Source organism: Thermobia domestica, chromosome 9 (assembly GCF_964235325.1).
Source record: "Thermobia domestica chromosome 9, izTheDome1.hap1.1, whole genome shotgun sequence".
Taxonomy (NCBI): Eukaryota; Metazoa; Arthropoda; class Insecta; order Zygentoma; family Lepismatidae; genus Thermobia; species Thermobia domestica.
This window is the reverse complement of record NC_137462.1, coordinates 153,765,978-153,783,634: the sequence shown is the minus strand read 5'-3', so window position 1 is coordinate 153,783,634 and position 17,657 is coordinate 153,765,978. Positions and strand designations below refer to the sequence as shown.

The window sequence follows — 17,657 nt, the reverse complement described above, 5'->3', positions numbered from 1 at the left end:
TTAGAAATAAAATCTGACCGAAGATTTCTTCTGATAGATCATCGTGTTACAATTTCGGCGATGATACAATACCGGAACTGAAACATTATTATTTATTAATAGTGATTTACTTTGGTCAAATTTTAGCTTTTTATTAATTTTTAAAAATCTAGATTTTTAAGGTTTGATAAGAAATTAACGGCTTACTCACCGTTTCACGGTTGGGTGAGCACCCTGTAAAATTTACGATCTTCTATTAACTATTCACATATTTAAACTCCCAAGTTAGAACCAAGGAATTTCAACATGAATACTTATATAATTACCTTCAGTTACATAAAAATGGAAACAAATATCACTATATTGAGACTATCGATTTATCAGCATTAGGGCACAGAAAAGAATCAAACAAGTAATAAACTGTAAGAGGACAGTAAACACAGTTTCGCTTACAAGACTTCCAATATGATTTATAGTCTGAGAATCATAATGACGGAATACCCTGAGGAATTCCTTACTGCTTTGATTTTCCACTTTATCTTCCTTTTCTATACTCCGATAGCAATCCATAAATGATTCATCGAATATTTCGGTATGCTTCAATTGTTATTACTCGTAAGATTAAGACAACTGTACAAATAATTCATATCTTGAACAACTTTAATTTCTAACTGTATTAATAACAAATTATCGATTCTGTTGTATCACACTTAACAAACTACCTTTTTGAATGTATCACTAAAGCATTTCATTATTGCAAGCTGGAAGTGTTAAACTATCTTGTTTACATTATTGGTCAATACAGATTTGTTTCAATAAGTAACTTCTAGTTTTCTTGTGGCTAAATTCCTATTGTCCTCGCCTTTGTTCCATAAATTAATTACAGTAATTCATATGTAATTAATATATGACTGCATGAAACATTATTTTTATTATTATTATTTAAGAAGTAGATCTTGTTATAAAATGAAAATGAAATATTTTATCTAATATCCAACTTTAGGTCTTTGGTGGGAGACTCAGTTAGGTTCTTAGTTGGAGCTCTATATGGTTTGTTATACTGTAGGTCCACGTCTCATATAGCCACGGTTCTGAAAAGAATGTAAAGTTCAAACAGCAGTTAATACTTAACTTTCGTGACAAGAGTAAAGTTTCGGTATAAATTTACATTAAGAAATTGACATTTTAATAAAAGAGATTCAAATCATCTTAATTCTGGCCTAGAAATACATTTACATTTTTAAAACAGTTTACAGTATTTGGCACAACAACCAAAACTACTTACAGTAAACTGCCACGGCAGACAAGTATTGTTGTTACAATTAGCTTCATCTGTTTTGTCACTACAATCATTCTCTCCATCGCAGCGCCACGTGGACGGGATGCATTGACCACTGCTAATGCATCGGAATTCGCCAACTGCAGGAAAAGAAATTTTACTATTAAAATTTTAAACATAGATATTCTCCATCACTATCTAAATATTATATAATACAATAGTATATATATAAACTGGAATTTCTTCAATACTTCAAACTAAGCCTGATGTTCACACATATATTACCTTTAATGATTGATTGCAAACTAGATGAAATGCTTCCTTGTAAGCATAAAGCAGAAAAAATACATAGCTTTTTCCTTCAGTGGGATCAAAGAGAATTTTTTTTTCTTTCTTCAGAGATCAATGTGAGTTTTAACCGAAACTTTTAATTTGCCGTTCACAAAAACATTACATATTTTGTAATGCAATATTTCTTCATTTTATTATCTAATTCGAATACTTACACCTGCAAGTTGGATTAACAGTTGTGCAATTTTCTTCATCAGACCCATCTCTACAATCATCTTCCATATCACACGTCCATCGGTTAGAAATGCAACGGCCATTTTTGCATTTAAATTGATCTCCGGTACAATTACGATAATCTGAAAAATTTAGAAATTTAAAAAATCACCACCTAAATACACTTAATCGATCTCTACAACATATAATCAGAGAGAAAGAGGAAAATAACAGAAAGTCTGTAGTTTAATATTCAATGCTCATAAACAAACATACTTTGACTTTCAACTTTTACTTCGATGCACCATTTTACAAGATATTTAATAATATTCTTTCAATAACTACCCAGAAAAGTATTTATTGTTCTAAATGGGGGAAGGGGGTAAAATCTGTGAAACACAAAAGCAAATATATTTTCAGATTCCTTAAATGTCATGTGTATCTCAGCAATGTTTCCTACATATTTTAGTTTAATTTATAGTTTAGTTATAGCTATAACAGTCTTTCACTACTTTATTACGTGCTAAATTTTAGAGTTACCGCATTCACGAAATTTAAAAAGGAAGATTTTCCAAAAGCTTTTCACTTATCGTGCGATAATAGTTAATAATTTTTGTTTTAATTCTTGGAAACAAAGTCACTGCTATCACCAAAGCATTACAGTAGCTACACAATTCATTTTTCGATATAATCACAAACATTTGGTTCATTACAACTTTATACAGATTTATTGTTGTTCTTGCCAAATGTTGAACGATTACTGATGAAATATTTATTTATTAAAAATGAACAAAATTGCCTAAACTGTTTCTAAGAAAATAGTCTATTATTATTATTATTATTATTATTATTATTATTATTATTATTATTATTATTATTATTTTCTTTTTTTTTTTAAAAGAAACTATCCTTTTAAGGTTTTCAAAATCCCTTGAGCTGTTTTTCAGAAGAAAAAAAACGCATGAATAAATTATTCCTTCAGTTTTTAAGAAATTACTTATGACATACTGGTGAGTTCTTAATGAAACACAAAAGAAAGAAAAAAACCTGAGATGCTTATCACAAAATAGTTTGAAAACTAACCTTCTGGAGCTTTCTAAGAGAAATCACTTAAATATAGGGTTCTTAATGAAATATTGATTCATTATATACAAAGAAAATTATAGCAGTTTCAAAAAACAGCAATTTTGACTTTCACTGTTCAGTGAACTATATTTTTACTCCTCCCTGATATATATCATAAAAATAGTGAACTTGAAATTCGGTATGCAAAAGTGATGAACTACATAAATCTGTCGATATTCAACTTTTTATTTTTATTTATTTATTATTATTATTATTTTGATTACTTCTTTTGTTGTTTGAAAGTAAAAAAAAAAAAAATCCACTGCAGTCTGCAAAACTAAGAAAGAACTAGAAAAAATCCGTCATGCCTGGTCCTGCAAAATAATTTTAAAGTATGACACAAAGTTTTCAGCTGCGTATGACACAATTGTACTGCTGTTTTCTTCCAAGTTCTAGCTTATGATTAACTGCATGCTAGCAAAAAATTGTATCTACAATACTTTACTTGCTTAAAAAAGTACGTAAAAGCAAGTCTCACAAAAGCAGAAGAGACACCTCGTAATATATATAAGATGTTTGGTACGGACGCATAGTTAAAGAAAGCAAGGTTCTGGTTTGTAGTTTCGTTCTAGAGATATGTGTAAGATGTTCACGTACTTGCTAATTTTTGTTGTGAAAAACATCGTTGTATGAGACAAGATTGCAACCTATTCACGTATAACCTGTTCAGCGAAGTCCAAGAATCTCTCAAAACGAACTAATGACTGCATGCATGCAGGGGAAGAGGTCTCCAATTAGACCAAATGTCTCCGTCATGATCTGAAGACAACGAGAAAATTTCAAGGAATTCGCTTCTATGATACGAACAATGCTGTTATTGGAACGCATCGTTATCTGTATATATTAAAAAATTTTTAAAAAAAATAAATAAAAAAATAAAAAACTGCACTTACAACAAAGTACTATATTCATATCAACAAGCCTTCTGAGAAGTTTCAAAGCCAGATGGTGACTCTTTTTGCTGTCAGAAACTTCTCTTTTAACTTCTAAATCAAGGCCAAATTCTCACCGTTGGAACATTTTCTATAGGCAAAACATAATAATAAAGCAAACATTCTTTCCTCAACAAAAAGGTCAATATGTTCAAGAACAGCACAGGTCCGCACTCATCACTAGCTATCCGGCAAACAGCGATTCCCACTAAGAGGTTCTGTCTTACTTCGTGCCATTTCCCCAATACCTTATTAATAGAATATCACATCCTTCTTAGTATACGAGAAACAATACGAAACAACTTGCACTATTTGTATATTAGCAGTAGACTCCTCCTCCTCTGAAATTCCAACACTTGACCGTAATCTTCATAATTAGCATGTAATCTACCTGTTACTTAGGTGTCTTTCTTCCTTCGAGTTCATAAAACTGGTGCAGGTTTCATCTAGTATTTTATATAAGTCCGAAATTTAAGAAATGATTCATACACAATCCATTTTAAGATACAGTTTTTCCTAAAACTTTTTTTTTTTTTTTAATTATATCAATTGCTAGTTAATGCACTAAACTTTTGTATATAGATTTACCGGTCTTAGGTCTTGCGATAGTTACTCCATTAAAGTAACCGAAATATCAATCCGAAACAACTTGCACTATTTGTATATTACGCAGTAGATTCCTCCTCCTTTGAAATTCCAACACTTTTGTGTTAGATGTGTAATGATACTGTCTACACAGGAATACTAAGAAGGTTAGTTATTTCTATATACTGTATGTTGCAATGTGTTTCTTATGTTTTATACGTAATTATATCACTATATACCAATGTTAGTACAAACCATTAATTACTAATACTTACTACAATCATCTTCATCGCTATGGTCGCTACAATCAACATCAAAATCGCATCGCCAGTGATTTGGAATACATCTTCCATTTGCACATTGGAAGTTACTTGTAGGGCAGGTGATATTATAACAATTTTGCTGAAAAGATTTATTTATAAAAATATCGTAAGAAAATTTATTAAGATCATTTTTTCTCAATACAAGTTACCATGCACGATTGCAATACTGTCATACTTTCAAAATGAAAGGCTACTGGCAACATTAATGTTGTGTTGTAAAGTTATCCCCTCACCTTCAAAACAAAACAAAAATAATACAGAGCAAGTGGCCTATACTTTTCTTATTGACAACTAACAAGTAAACTGTTCCTCACTGACAATCGTCTTAGATTTAGTAGAAATCTTAAATTACACCACTGCAATTCCGTTCTACAAATTACAATAAACATTAAATCTGAATTTTTGAGCATACAAATGTCAATTTAATATTAACTTCCGCAGTACTACAATAATACAATATTTATAACTCAAGTAATACGTACCTCATCAGAGCCATCACCACAATCATTGTCTCCATCACATTTCCACAACTGCGGTATACACAGCATATTGGTACAAGCAAAATGTTCTGGTGAGCACGTTTTGGATGCTGTAAACGTAATGTAGAACAAGATAAAACTACTTTTTCATTTTCTTAGCTGAGTACATCTTTTTAATGAAATTACACTACCACTTTAATATCACAGAGATCAATGGAGTAAATAAAATTAATAATTAAAATAAAGGGTAAAGTTTTAAAACACTATATATTTAGAAGTATAAGACCAACAAAGATGGGTGGCATATGGAAAGATACATACACTCACCAAGTTTCAGGTACATGCTACAGATGTTCAATGTATGCGCTACTGCTCACACGACACACATGCAAACGGTAATCCTGTTTGTTCCGTAGGTTCAACAGCATGTTCCCGCCTACATTCGTCACCGCAGCAGTGATGTGTTCTTTCATTTCTTGCATTTTTGGTATTGGGGTAGAAAAACTATGTTCTTCAAACATTCCCCACAAGAAGAAATCGCATGCTGTCATATTTGGAGACTTGAGGAATCACGTCAACAAAAGAACATCATGCAGTCCAGCAAGCCCCATTCAGTGATGTGGCACTGTCCTGCATTGCCACCATCTTGTAAACTGATGTCACAGGCCTGTCATCCTTTATGTGAACGCGCGTCACGTAGCAGTATCTAAATCTGATGAATGTACGTATTTTTTCATATTACCAATCTTCGTAGATTTTATATTTCTACACATAGAGTTTTTTATACTCTGAAGATTCATTTATGCTAATCTTCTATTGTAAAATTTGTTCTATCGATAACTCATTTGCATACTTTTTTTCTCTAAACTCACAGAAAAAAGTGTGGTCCATAGATGATATAATAACAATAATAATAATTTCAGTTATAATAATAATAATAATAATTTTATGGACATATCATTCCTTTATAATAAGCGTACTCTTCCTGTATCCTATAAAACATTCAGAATCCTTTTTAACAATTTGCATTATTTACTTTATTCTCCTATTCCAAGGTGTTCTATGTGGCCAAGTGCTAATTTACTGGCAAGAATGGTTCATACAAAATTTTCTATCAGTTTGTCAAACGTGCTGAATTCAAAAGTAGACTCACATATACTCACCAGAAGCACAAGTTCCATTTTGAAATGGTTTTTGACCACCAGGACACAAACAGTCAGTACCATTTTCTGTTAAATCATCTGGGCATCGACAAGCATATTTGTTTCTCGGCTGGCCCATACACAAAAATGAACATTTCGCCACAGAAGAATTTCCGCACTGGTTAGTTCCTTCCTGAATGCTATGTGCAAATACCTACACAAGAAAAGAAAAAAAAATCTCGTTATTCCATTTATACTCAAGATTAACCAATCTTCTTTTGGCTACTTCATTTTCACAAATTTCAACATAAAATACACATTCATATCACGATACCTTTTTTAATAATAATAATAATAATAATAATAATAATAATAATAATAATAATAATAATAATAATAATAATAAATTTTACAAAATAGTCAGTTTAACATTAGGATCTCTCATATATAATTTCTCTATAATTTTCAATTACTTATGACAAAATGATGTTCTCCTTAAGTTATATATTTTCATTAAGATTAAAGTGGAATAATTTTCCCACCTTTTCCCTTTATCACGAATTATTCAAATATGAACACAAGAAAGCGAAAGATAAACTTTTTCTGACTAGAAGGTTTTACAGGATCCTTAATAGTAGCTGCGCTCCTTTGTGGCCAAGTAGATGGCATCCATACATTGCGCTCATGATCTCGTTTTTTGTCGTAGGTGGAAAATGTTCACGTCAGATACAAACCCAAATAATTCAGATTCTACTTTAAATAGTTAAGTGCCACCTCCTATGGCTCAATGTTGTAAACGGATGTTACGCTTCAAGTCAATCAATCCTTAATAGTGCATGCTGATTCAATTTCAATTTATTCATGCTTGTATGTAAAATGATAGTCTCTTTCCTCTGAACTAAAATTTATTGATACAAATCTTAACTTATTACCAAACTAAATCCAAAACACACGAAGAAAATATACCATCCGCCTGAAATGCGTGAGCAAGATAAAATAATTCCCTCTGTCAAAGAAAGGAATTGCAACGGAGGAATATTTTTACCAAAAACTTGACAGTAAGTAGAAAAATACTACAAATATAGCAAATTGTAAAGCTTTTCCATTGCTTAAGGCTCGAAATCTAGCTTTCGTATGTCGAAAGGAAACAGATAAGTTTTTCGCATTCTATTATTACAACTGAAGAAGATTAGCAATATATAACTGTTTTTATTTGTATGATCAGACAAATAAGTAGTTTACTTGTTTCGTCTCGACATTGTTCAATTTTGTAGCTAGCTACAATGGTTAATCGTAACTCCGAAGGTTCATCGATGCATTCATATTGCTACTATAACAAATTCCGCCAAGCAATCTCTTGTCTCTATCATTTCAATTGGTGGTGTTTCTCGCTGCAGTTGATAAAGGAATAACTTCAGTTTCTTTCAATTAGCAACTCTTGAGCACAAAACAAAAGAATTCCTTCTGTTCCGATATTGCTAAATTTTCGCTTCACCAGGATCCGCTACATAACCACTCTTAAATTTCCAACCAGTAATCGTACTCACCGTACGGAAATCACATAATGATTGGTTCTAGAAGCTATTTTGCGCTTATTTGCATTGAGATAGTTTGTGAAAAGAAAGAAAAAAAACTGAGAACTTTCCCTGGACTCTTCAACATGCACAATATCAAAATGATACAATGGTTAATTACGAAAATAAATTCATACCTCTCAAACTTTGATTAAGTCATTTTAATTCCTTTTAATGATGTAGCTTACCAAAAAAAAGCACCGAAAGTTCAAGAAACCTGAACGTTCATTGTTAGAGAGACAAAAGTGTAGAGACTTGATCATAGATGTAGTAAGTTTTCGAAGATTATATCGGTGGGCAGAAATTGGTTAAATTCGTCGAAGAATTTTAGAGGTTCAATGTTGTACTCACAAAAGCTCTCCACTAACTTCTATCCGCAACCAACTACATCGAACTATTACTTTGTATTCCTACTTCTGCGAGATATAATAGTGTCCTCCTATCTGCGTCTAGATCTTCTAAATTGTCTTTTTCTGATTGGGTTTTTAGTTAAAATTTGGAAGTGTTAATACTCTTTTTCTGTCCTGGCTAGACGGTTTGCCACTTTACTCTCCTGGACTTAAAAATTCTAACAATGTTAGGTAAATCGCATAAATTATGTTGTTAATTATTACAAAGTTTCCACCTTTCCTGTACGTCTTGGGTCCAAATATTCACCTTAGGATTTTATTTTCAAATACTTTCAGTCTGAGTTCTTTCCTTAGAGTAAGCGACTATGTTTCGCAACCGTACAGTATAACAGGCATAATTATCGTTTTATGGATTTTAAGCTTCAAATTCTTCGACAGAATTCGCGAAGACAAAAAGGGGATTGAATAATAACACGAATTTACTGCTTTTACTTGACATTTAATTTCTTCTTGGATATTTTTTTGATCTGTTAATGTTGATCCTAAATATTTGAAAATATAATTTGCAGTATTACAGTCACGGAAACTTCCATGTATTTAATTTTCCTTGCATTTACTTTTAAACCCATGTTCCTACACGCGTTTAATAGAACCTCTGCATTTCTTTCTATAATCCTTATTCATCCCGTACCAGATTTACATCTCAAGCATAACCATAACCTGGCGAGTGCCACTCAGCTCTAAGCCCTGGTTGCTATCTTTATTTATTTATTTATTTATTTATTATTTTATTTTATTTTTTTAAGCGTATTCTAGAACGAAACTGAATAATAATGGAGACAATGCATCTCCTTGTTTCAGGCCATTTTCGACGTAAAACCTCGTAGACAAGTATTTTTCTACTCGGACTTTACTCTGGGGTTTATTTAAACACATCTTAATTAATCTAATTAGCTTTTCCTGTATTCCGAATTCGATAAGAATGTTATGCAATGTTTCCTTCCTAACCGAGTCGTAGGCCTTTCAGAAATCAATAGCTGATGTGACGGAGTATTGTATTTCCATTTCCTTTAGAGTATTTGATTAATGGTATATATCTAGTCGATAGTTAATCGTTTTCGTCTGAATCTGCACTGATAATCTCTAGTAATTTCATCTCCATATGGAGTCAATCTTGCTAATAGTATGTCTGAAGAGGCTTTTATAGGGAGGATGTTGACAAAAGAAAGATGCCTCGATAATTATTACAACCTTTATTGTGAACTGAGACAATGACTGCTTCATTTCACTCGTATTTCTTTAATTCCTTTATAGTAATTTCTATGGCTGTTCTATTAGACTTTGAAATATACAGTTCTTTTTTACGCATTTAACTTTCTACACGTACATTATTTTTTGGTTGTCTGTTGAGCAATCTGTCAAAGAAATCTTTCTATTTAATCAAAATACTATCTGTAACCCTGAGAATTGCGCCGTCTGCTTTCTTTAATATGTTCGAGCGAGTCTGATACTCTTTACTAAATTAGTTGATGCTTTTATACACGTCCCGGATAATTTTGTTTCTACTATTGTCTTAAACGTTCAACAATGTTAGCTTTCAAAACAATATATTTCTTTGTTCGAAAAGTTTTTGAAGTTTCTTGCCTGATATCAACGAATTTTTTATGTAAGCTTAAAATATGAAACAGGATATTATACCTGTTGTGCTGTATGGTTGCGACACATGATCTCTTACTTCGGGGGAAAACATAAACTGGAAGTGTTTGTAAATAAAATCCTGAAATGAATATTCGGGCCCAAGAGGGACGAGAATGGGGATAACGGAGACTCCAAACGAAAAACTGCACAATTTATACCGTTTACTAAACATTGTTAGGGTCATTAAGTCTAGGAGGCTGAGGAAACAGGTCATGTAGTCAGAATGAATGAAGTAGGTATGATGAAATATATAGTTTCATTTCACGAATAAAACTCACCTTCACATCCATCAATCCTTGAAGAAGTTCGGCTACAGGTGTTATTTCTACTCCCAGATCTTTATCAGCAACAAAAATTGCTTTTTCTTTCCAATCATCCCAGTACATGTTGTCCTTAAATACTGCTACAGCAAATGGATGAGATACTCGTACCTAGAATTCGAAAGAAACAAGAGAACAGAAGGTGATAAAATATACACTTAACGGACAAATATGCTTTAAAAATAACAATGACTGAAAAATTTGGACAAAAGCCATAATATTGTGTTTAGCGATCGGCTACCAAACGTTGACAAAAGTATTATGTACAGAAAGTTCTGTAGTAGATGTAGGGTGCTGCAGATGCTGACCTATATCAAATACATTGAGCATTTGAAAGAAAAGTAGGCACAAGAGCAATAAACAGAGCTTTACCAATCTATTCATAATACCTGGCACTTCACTCTTATGCATTAATAAAAATAAAATACAATTAACAACAGGACCATACATATCAATTGAACACCACCGAGAAAGAAAACAGTAGTTCCATGAACTGATAAGGGAACGACTCCTACTCCTTGAGATAATCGGGATAATATTTTCATAGATCGCTTGTAATGATAAGTCTTACTACAACGTCTGACAGAAAATAATAAACACAAAACAACATTTAAGAAGCAAGAGTTGTTTCACTAAAAATTTCACATATTCACAATTGTCATAATGTCTAAAATTTCTTGAACTAAAGATAGTAATCTTAACTAATTTACTTTATTAGCAACTACTGACACTACATCGATGTCACATTTGACAGTCATCTGGTTTTACTTGGAGAATAAAGAGCAATTTTTTAACTATACTGTGTTCTCCGAGTTGCAGACAATTATTTTGAAGAGTGCTCCGTCGTGGTCAAATGTCTAACACGCGTGTGGTCCTGACATCGATTTCTGGTGGGGTCTACTTGCCTCGGATTCAAACTCGAGTAATGGTTTCGATCTCACTTAAGAAGCAAGTACCATCTCAAATAGCCTCAGTGCTCAAAAACGTCCTTACACTTCTATTAATCAAGTGTCACTGGTTGAGTTGAATTAAACTGACAGAAGATTATATTTAAAACTGAAAATAACTGCGAACAATAAAATGCTTTCTTTACCATCCTCTAAACTTTGCAGCTAACTCTCCTAACATTTTTAAGGATACTGAAAGTGAATTTAACCTTTAGGATATGTCTTTACAAAAACCTCCATTAATAACCATAACAACATATCTTAAGTTTACATGAATTGAAATTCTGCGCATTCTAGAAAAATTGACACCACTAGAAAAATTAAAATGTTTATACTGTGTAGCTAAAAGAGCAAAATAATTGTTATCCTTACATTTCCAGAAATAATTTTCTTGAACTTTCTTCCATCTAAATCTGACGACGCTATATAATCTTCTCTTGCATCAACCCAGTAAATCCTTTCAGCGATGTGGTCAATCGTAATTCCATTCGGCCAAGTTACCTTAGATTTCCCAAAGAGCACTCTTGGATCGCTACCATCCAAGTTAGCTCTACTAACACTTGGATCAGTGGGAGCCCAATCAGTCCAGAACATGTATCTATAAACAGATTAATAAAAAAAATATATATATAAGATCGTTTATATGCAAAATAAACACTGTAAAACGTCACACTTAGAATAGAAGAAAAACATCTCCACTTTAGCTTGGCGTTCTAAGCCAAGACATTTATGTTGTAAGAGTAATGAAAACCAAAGGAAAAGGATTTGTTCTAAAATTAACTTAAAGATACGGTTTTATCAGCTTGACAATTTTCTTGTCAGAAATCTACATTTGAAGGGATCTTAAATAAGTAGGTATGTTTCCCATTAATTTCGTTATTTCTGTTTGCATGAATTTTATTACATGTTATTTAGTGTAATTACCTTAGCGAGGGAGGATCAGAAACTAAGGTTACAAGGCCGATATTTCTAGAGTTTCGTCTGTTATAGAGGAATAAGGAGTGTGCGGTAGTTGTAATACATAAAGCTGGCATTTGTGCAGTTTCAGCCACCCGCCACCTACGGCGCTAGTTATAGATAAACACAAATGAAGATTAGTTTGAAAAACTGGTCTCGCGAAGAAGTTTGCTCAGTTATTCGATTTCTGTGGGCAAAGCATATAACCGCGGCTGAAATTCTCCGGCAGCTGGTAGAGGTTTACGGAGAAGCTGTAATGTCTCGCCAGCAAGTAGCAGATTAGTGTCGAAAGTTTGCGCCGGTACAGACGTTACCAACGAGGAGCGCAGTGACCGACCCAGCACGGCATAAACAGATTTGAACACAACTCATTGGGACATCATCGACCACGTTTCCTATAGCCCAGACCTCGCTCCAAGCGACTTTCACCTCTTCCCATACTTGAAGGAGCACCTAGGAGGCCGTCGCTTCGCTTCAGACGAGGAAGTGAAACACTTCGTGGCTGAACACGCAACGACAGGATTTTTACCAGGAAGGAATCTTCAAAGTCATCCCACGATGCGACAAGTACCTCAACCGATATGGAGACTATGTCGAAAAATAACCTATATATGTAAGTTCTGGAAAATATTCTACATTAAAGATTACAAATAGGTGAGTACTTTAGTTATAAAGTTCTATGGTATCTCATGATTTGCGGATGCAGATCGTGACGCTGCGGGATGCGATACGGATGCAGATGCGATTTCTATATCCGCACGAACTTCTAGCTATATCCTGTAGGCTGAAAGAAACGGATTATTAACCAAAGTGAAGGAATGTGAAAGAATTGAAACAATGAGAATGGAAGAAACGGAAAAACCCAGAGAAAACTCCCAGCGAAATTTTATTCGCAACAATTACATGGTCTTGAACTGAACCAGGGACACATCGCACCAGGTGAGCACTCTATCACTGAGCCACCATTTCTTTATTTCTTTATTTTTTAATTTTAAATAGTACAATCACGCATGTAGTTATTGTACCATTGCTTTGTATTTTTACACTCGCTGTCGACAGTAAATCTGCACAGCTATATTAGTAGAGACCGGATGTTAGGCAAAATGAATATGCTTTTATCAAAATGATATGCTCAAAAACAAGGGGAGTTATAGTTTCAATTTAAGCCAATTTTATTGCCTATTTTGCCTATTTCGCCCATTCCTGCATAAATAATTGCTTTAATGTCTATGTTGCCTATTGCATGCATTTTCTTCAAAGTAAGATTTTTTTTTGAGAAAAATGTGTAATTTAGTAATTCAAGAAAGGCTTCTGCCTCTTCCGAGAAATACCGTAGAAGTGTTGTTTGTAGTGATTTGGACTGCTATGTGTACTGATAAAGTGCTGTAAAGTTTTGGACTTCTGCGTGTACTGGTAAACGTATAAAATTTGGACTGTTATGTGTAGTGATAAGTGCTGTAGAGAATGTATTTACCAAATACACATGGAATGCATATACATATCAAGTTTCGTTTATATTATATATATATATATATATATACAGTAAAAGAAGATATTAACAAAACAGGTATGTTTCTACATTCTTTGAATATTACCTAAGACTTGAATTTATTTTTCAATTGTATTTAGTATTTATCTTCATTATTTCGAGTTACATTTTAGTGCTATTTTACTTCCTATATTTTAAATTTTAAGTGCCTATTTGCCTGCGTATTTTCCAGATTTTTAATGCCTAAACATCCGGTCTCTATATATTAATTTGGTTGATTTGGAGTTAAGCATCCCTTTCAGCATGCTTATGAGGCTATATGAGGCGTAGATCTACATAGCTTAGCGTGGGATCCGAACCACTTGGCCTCCGTTGGGAATTGAATCTCTTACACAGCAGATCTGTGCACTAACTACAATGTAACGAGGGAATGTATTATACATTCGCTATGTCGATTGTTTTGCTGCATAATCTAAATCGAAAACTGATCAATAATATACACACACACAGTATTAAACATATAACAATTATAAATGGACTAAGTAAAATCTCGTATTGGCCCAAATATAGTATAATATTTTTAGTATTAAGAAGTTTCGTAAGAACCATACTCATATTATAATCTCAGCCAGTCCTTTACACTTGAAAGAAAAATGTTTATTTCATTTAGCGTATTTGAAGTGGTTCAGTGAATACAGAATCGATGATGCGATGTTGAAGAGAGAAAAAGTAATGAAGAACAATATTGGAAATAAATGGTTCTTACCACAATGTCACTGTAAACTAAGAGGCTGATGTTTCAGCAATATAAGTTATATTATTGTCGTCTGAGCCTCTACAAGGAGGGAAATCGAATTGTTTTAGTAGTTAATTAAACACTTTACCAAATCTGATTGTAGAACTTCGTGTACCAGTTCTTCCTGCTGAAGCGTAACAGTCATGTTTTAATATTTATTTATTAACTTCTAATCACTTAAATTTTGTTCCCTCCCTCATAGTGACTGAGACAGGATGACAGAATTTCTGTGGAAATTTTAGTCTTTAAATACATATTAAGGACATCGAGTTAGGTATCTAAAAATGTGTGTCATTCGAGTGGAACTATTGGAAATGATATATAAACTAGTAAATTTCCCTATTGCTGAAAAATATTTGTCCTTCATTGATTCTTTTTGTAAATCTTTATTACAAGCATACAATGCATTTTTATCGCGAGAATTTGGCTAAGTTCGAACTCCAAATTTGATGGTCGTGAACCAATGGCGTGCACACTATATTTCATATATCTATTACGCTCATTAAGATCTACTACCATGCCTGGTTTACTCAAGATCGGATGACTTACATCGATCGTTTAGAGTATTTTTTCGCGAAAATTTGACTACGTCAAAATCCCAAATTTGATGGCCCAAACTCGGAAACTAAATCCCAGCATACCATAAAATTTCGTAAGTTTGTATAGCAAGGTAAGGTCTACCACCATGCCAGGTTTGATCCAGATCGGATGAGTTCGGTTGAACTCGTATGATATATAATGTTCTTGAGATTATTATTATTATTATTATTATTATTATTATTATTATTGAGAGGGAGGGGAATTAAAAGACGAAAAGGGTGAGAAGCATGCCATACAAAAAGACTATTTAAAAAAAACATCTTACCCTTGCATGGGATGTACAGCTATTCCTCGAGGTTTCTTCAGAATGTTATCGCCTAAAATTGTTCTTCTCATTCTACCCATATTATGAATGTCTGTCCTGACAACTTCTATTTTGGCTCTCATTCCATCAACAAAATAGAGCAAGTTGCTAACCCAATCTAATGCCATTCCTTCAATAGATTCCAAGTTATTCTCCACAAGAACTTCCACCTCCCCAGTGCCATTTTGGAAGCACAAACGCTAAAATAAAATGAAATGAATTATTTCACGAAAGGAATAACCAATACGTAATACCATACACACAACAACATTTGAAACCATAAGAAACGTTTAGCCTAAAACAAAACACACTATATTTAAATACACGTACAAAGTCGGTAAAAACTAATGCACAATCATTTTTTTTTCTCAGCACTAGCAAGCATCAGAGAAATTAAATTTTGTAGATAGAAGCACTGGTTCTCTGGAAGACCTCCTCAGTAATTCATCCATTTGCTTCACTGCAGTGTAGTCATCTTTACTTCCGTGACATTAATGCACATTCGGGTACTTTTTCTCACGCAGATAAGCCTTCAGTCGTCCAAACAGATAGAAAATCAATGGCGCTAGGTCGGGACTCTGTGGTTGTGACACCCTAGCCTAGCCCATCCCTATCTTTTCAACTGTCATGTATGCAGTACGTACTCTTGTTTTATCGTGAAGCAACTTTATGTTCCTTGCGTGTAACTCTAGCATCTTTGTTCGTAAGATATGCTGCACCTTGTCAAGAGCGAACAATATCGCTCTTTGATATTGATCGTTCCACTCAAGGAAATATATGAAAATCATTAATCCTGCCATCCCAAAAGAAGATCGCCATCAATATGTTGACTGGCCTCGCTTCTTTAGACACGGAGATATGAACACCTACAATCCATCGCCTGCCTTTTGTTGTCAATATTGAAATGAAACAGCCAGGTTTCATCACGCGTGATGACTCAATGAAAGCATTCTGGCCAATTCTCAAAGAATCATCATATACGTTATTCCTGATTTGCATCATCTCTCTTCTCAAGCGCCGTGGAACCAAGTAAGCATCAATTTTCTGTATCCCAATCGTTAGATTAGCGTTAACACAGATTCTTTTGCTATACTTGTGTGTTACATGATCTGTCTCATGGTAATACATCTCTCTTCTTGAGTGAATCTCAACAATTGATGCGTTTTCATCAGCTCAAAATGTGTTGTGTATGCAAACAGGATATGAACCATCAAGTATTGTGAAATTGAATAATACTGCAAAGTTATTCACAAAAAGCAACAACTTTCAAGACTAAATTCTGATTACGTTACTGATTACATTAGATATACAATATAATTTTATACTATTATATAGTATTAGTACTTACGCTAATTGTATCATCGTCGATATCTCCCCAATATACACAGTTATTTCTCATATCAAATTCAATAGCAATTACGTTTTTCAGGTTAGGTATAGGAAGAGTCATGAAACTATAATCTTTCAAACTTATTTGGGCAATTCTCTGTCTCTGAGCAACTAGCAGGAATTCTCCTTTCTCTCTGAAAAATAAATTAGCAGCCAATTATGTAGAAATAAAATTTAAAAAGCAATCACACTCGTTGCAAAAATTAATTAATTACTAATTCAATCATTATCTACATACTACAAGACTTTACTATACAGGGATATTTAATATGTTTATAAAATATTAACTCCTTTTTATTAACTTTATGTTCAGTCAGTATAATTTTTAAAAAAAATGGTAGTACGAAACTAACACTTCAGTAGTATCATACAATACACACTGAATATGTTTCAAAAGTATAAGCTCATCAAAAATTTCAAAAGAAGACAATATAATCAACTAAAAAAGCAGGGTGGGAAAAAATCTCAATTAAAAAAAATATTGATTTTTTTTAAAATTTAAATCGATTTTTTTTATTTAAATCAATCTTTCTCCTCGTATAATACAATTCACGAACTGAAGAAAAAACATTAGGAATTAGTATTAAATGTTAATTATGACATTTAAGTTAAAGTATTGGGGTTCAATTTTGAATTAATTTCTAATCGTTAATCTATTTCAATCCCAAATAATGTTTCTTAAACATTAAGGAAAAAATACAGCAACATTTATCAACATGACACTTTTTTTCCACAAATTACTGATATTTGGCAGGAGCATATTTAAAAAAAAAAAAAAAAAATCTGAACTAGCTTGAGGCACGAAATACATATAGAATACATAAATTTCGCCCAAATTAAAAAAAAAAAAGTTTCAGAGAGGAGATCGGACCCCTCTAAATGCGC

The 17,657-nt window shown here is 32.9% G+C and overlaps 1 protein-coding gene across 1 annotated transcript in view; it reads right to left on the bottom strand.

Moving 5' to 3' along the window:
* Positions 1 to 17,657, bottom strand: part of LOC145695112 (sortilin-related receptor-like) — a 126,843-nt gene that overhangs the window by 59,713 nt on the left and 49,473 nt on the right. The window contains exons 11-19 of the mRNA XM_081772028.1: positions 16,732 to 16,906; positions 15,345 to 15,583; positions 11,610 to 11,835; positions 10,249 to 10,401; positions 6,370 to 6,562; positions 5,210 to 5,316; positions 4,680 to 4,806; positions 1,765 to 1,905; positions 1,265 to 1,398 (exon numbers count right to left, since the gene is read on the bottom strand). Of these exons, the coding sequence (XP_081628154.1) occupies positions 1,265 to 1,398; positions 1,765 to 1,905; positions 4,680 to 4,806; positions 5,210 to 5,316; positions 6,370 to 6,562; positions 10,249 to 10,401; positions 11,610 to 11,835; positions 15,345 to 15,583; positions 16,732 to 16,906 (1,495 nt within the window). The remainder of the gene's footprint in view (positions 1 to 1,264; positions 1,399 to 1,764; positions 1,906 to 4,679; positions 4,807 to 5,209; positions 5,317 to 6,369; positions 6,563 to 10,248; positions 10,402 to 11,609; positions 11,836 to 15,344; positions 15,584 to 16,731; positions 16,907 to 17,657) is intronic.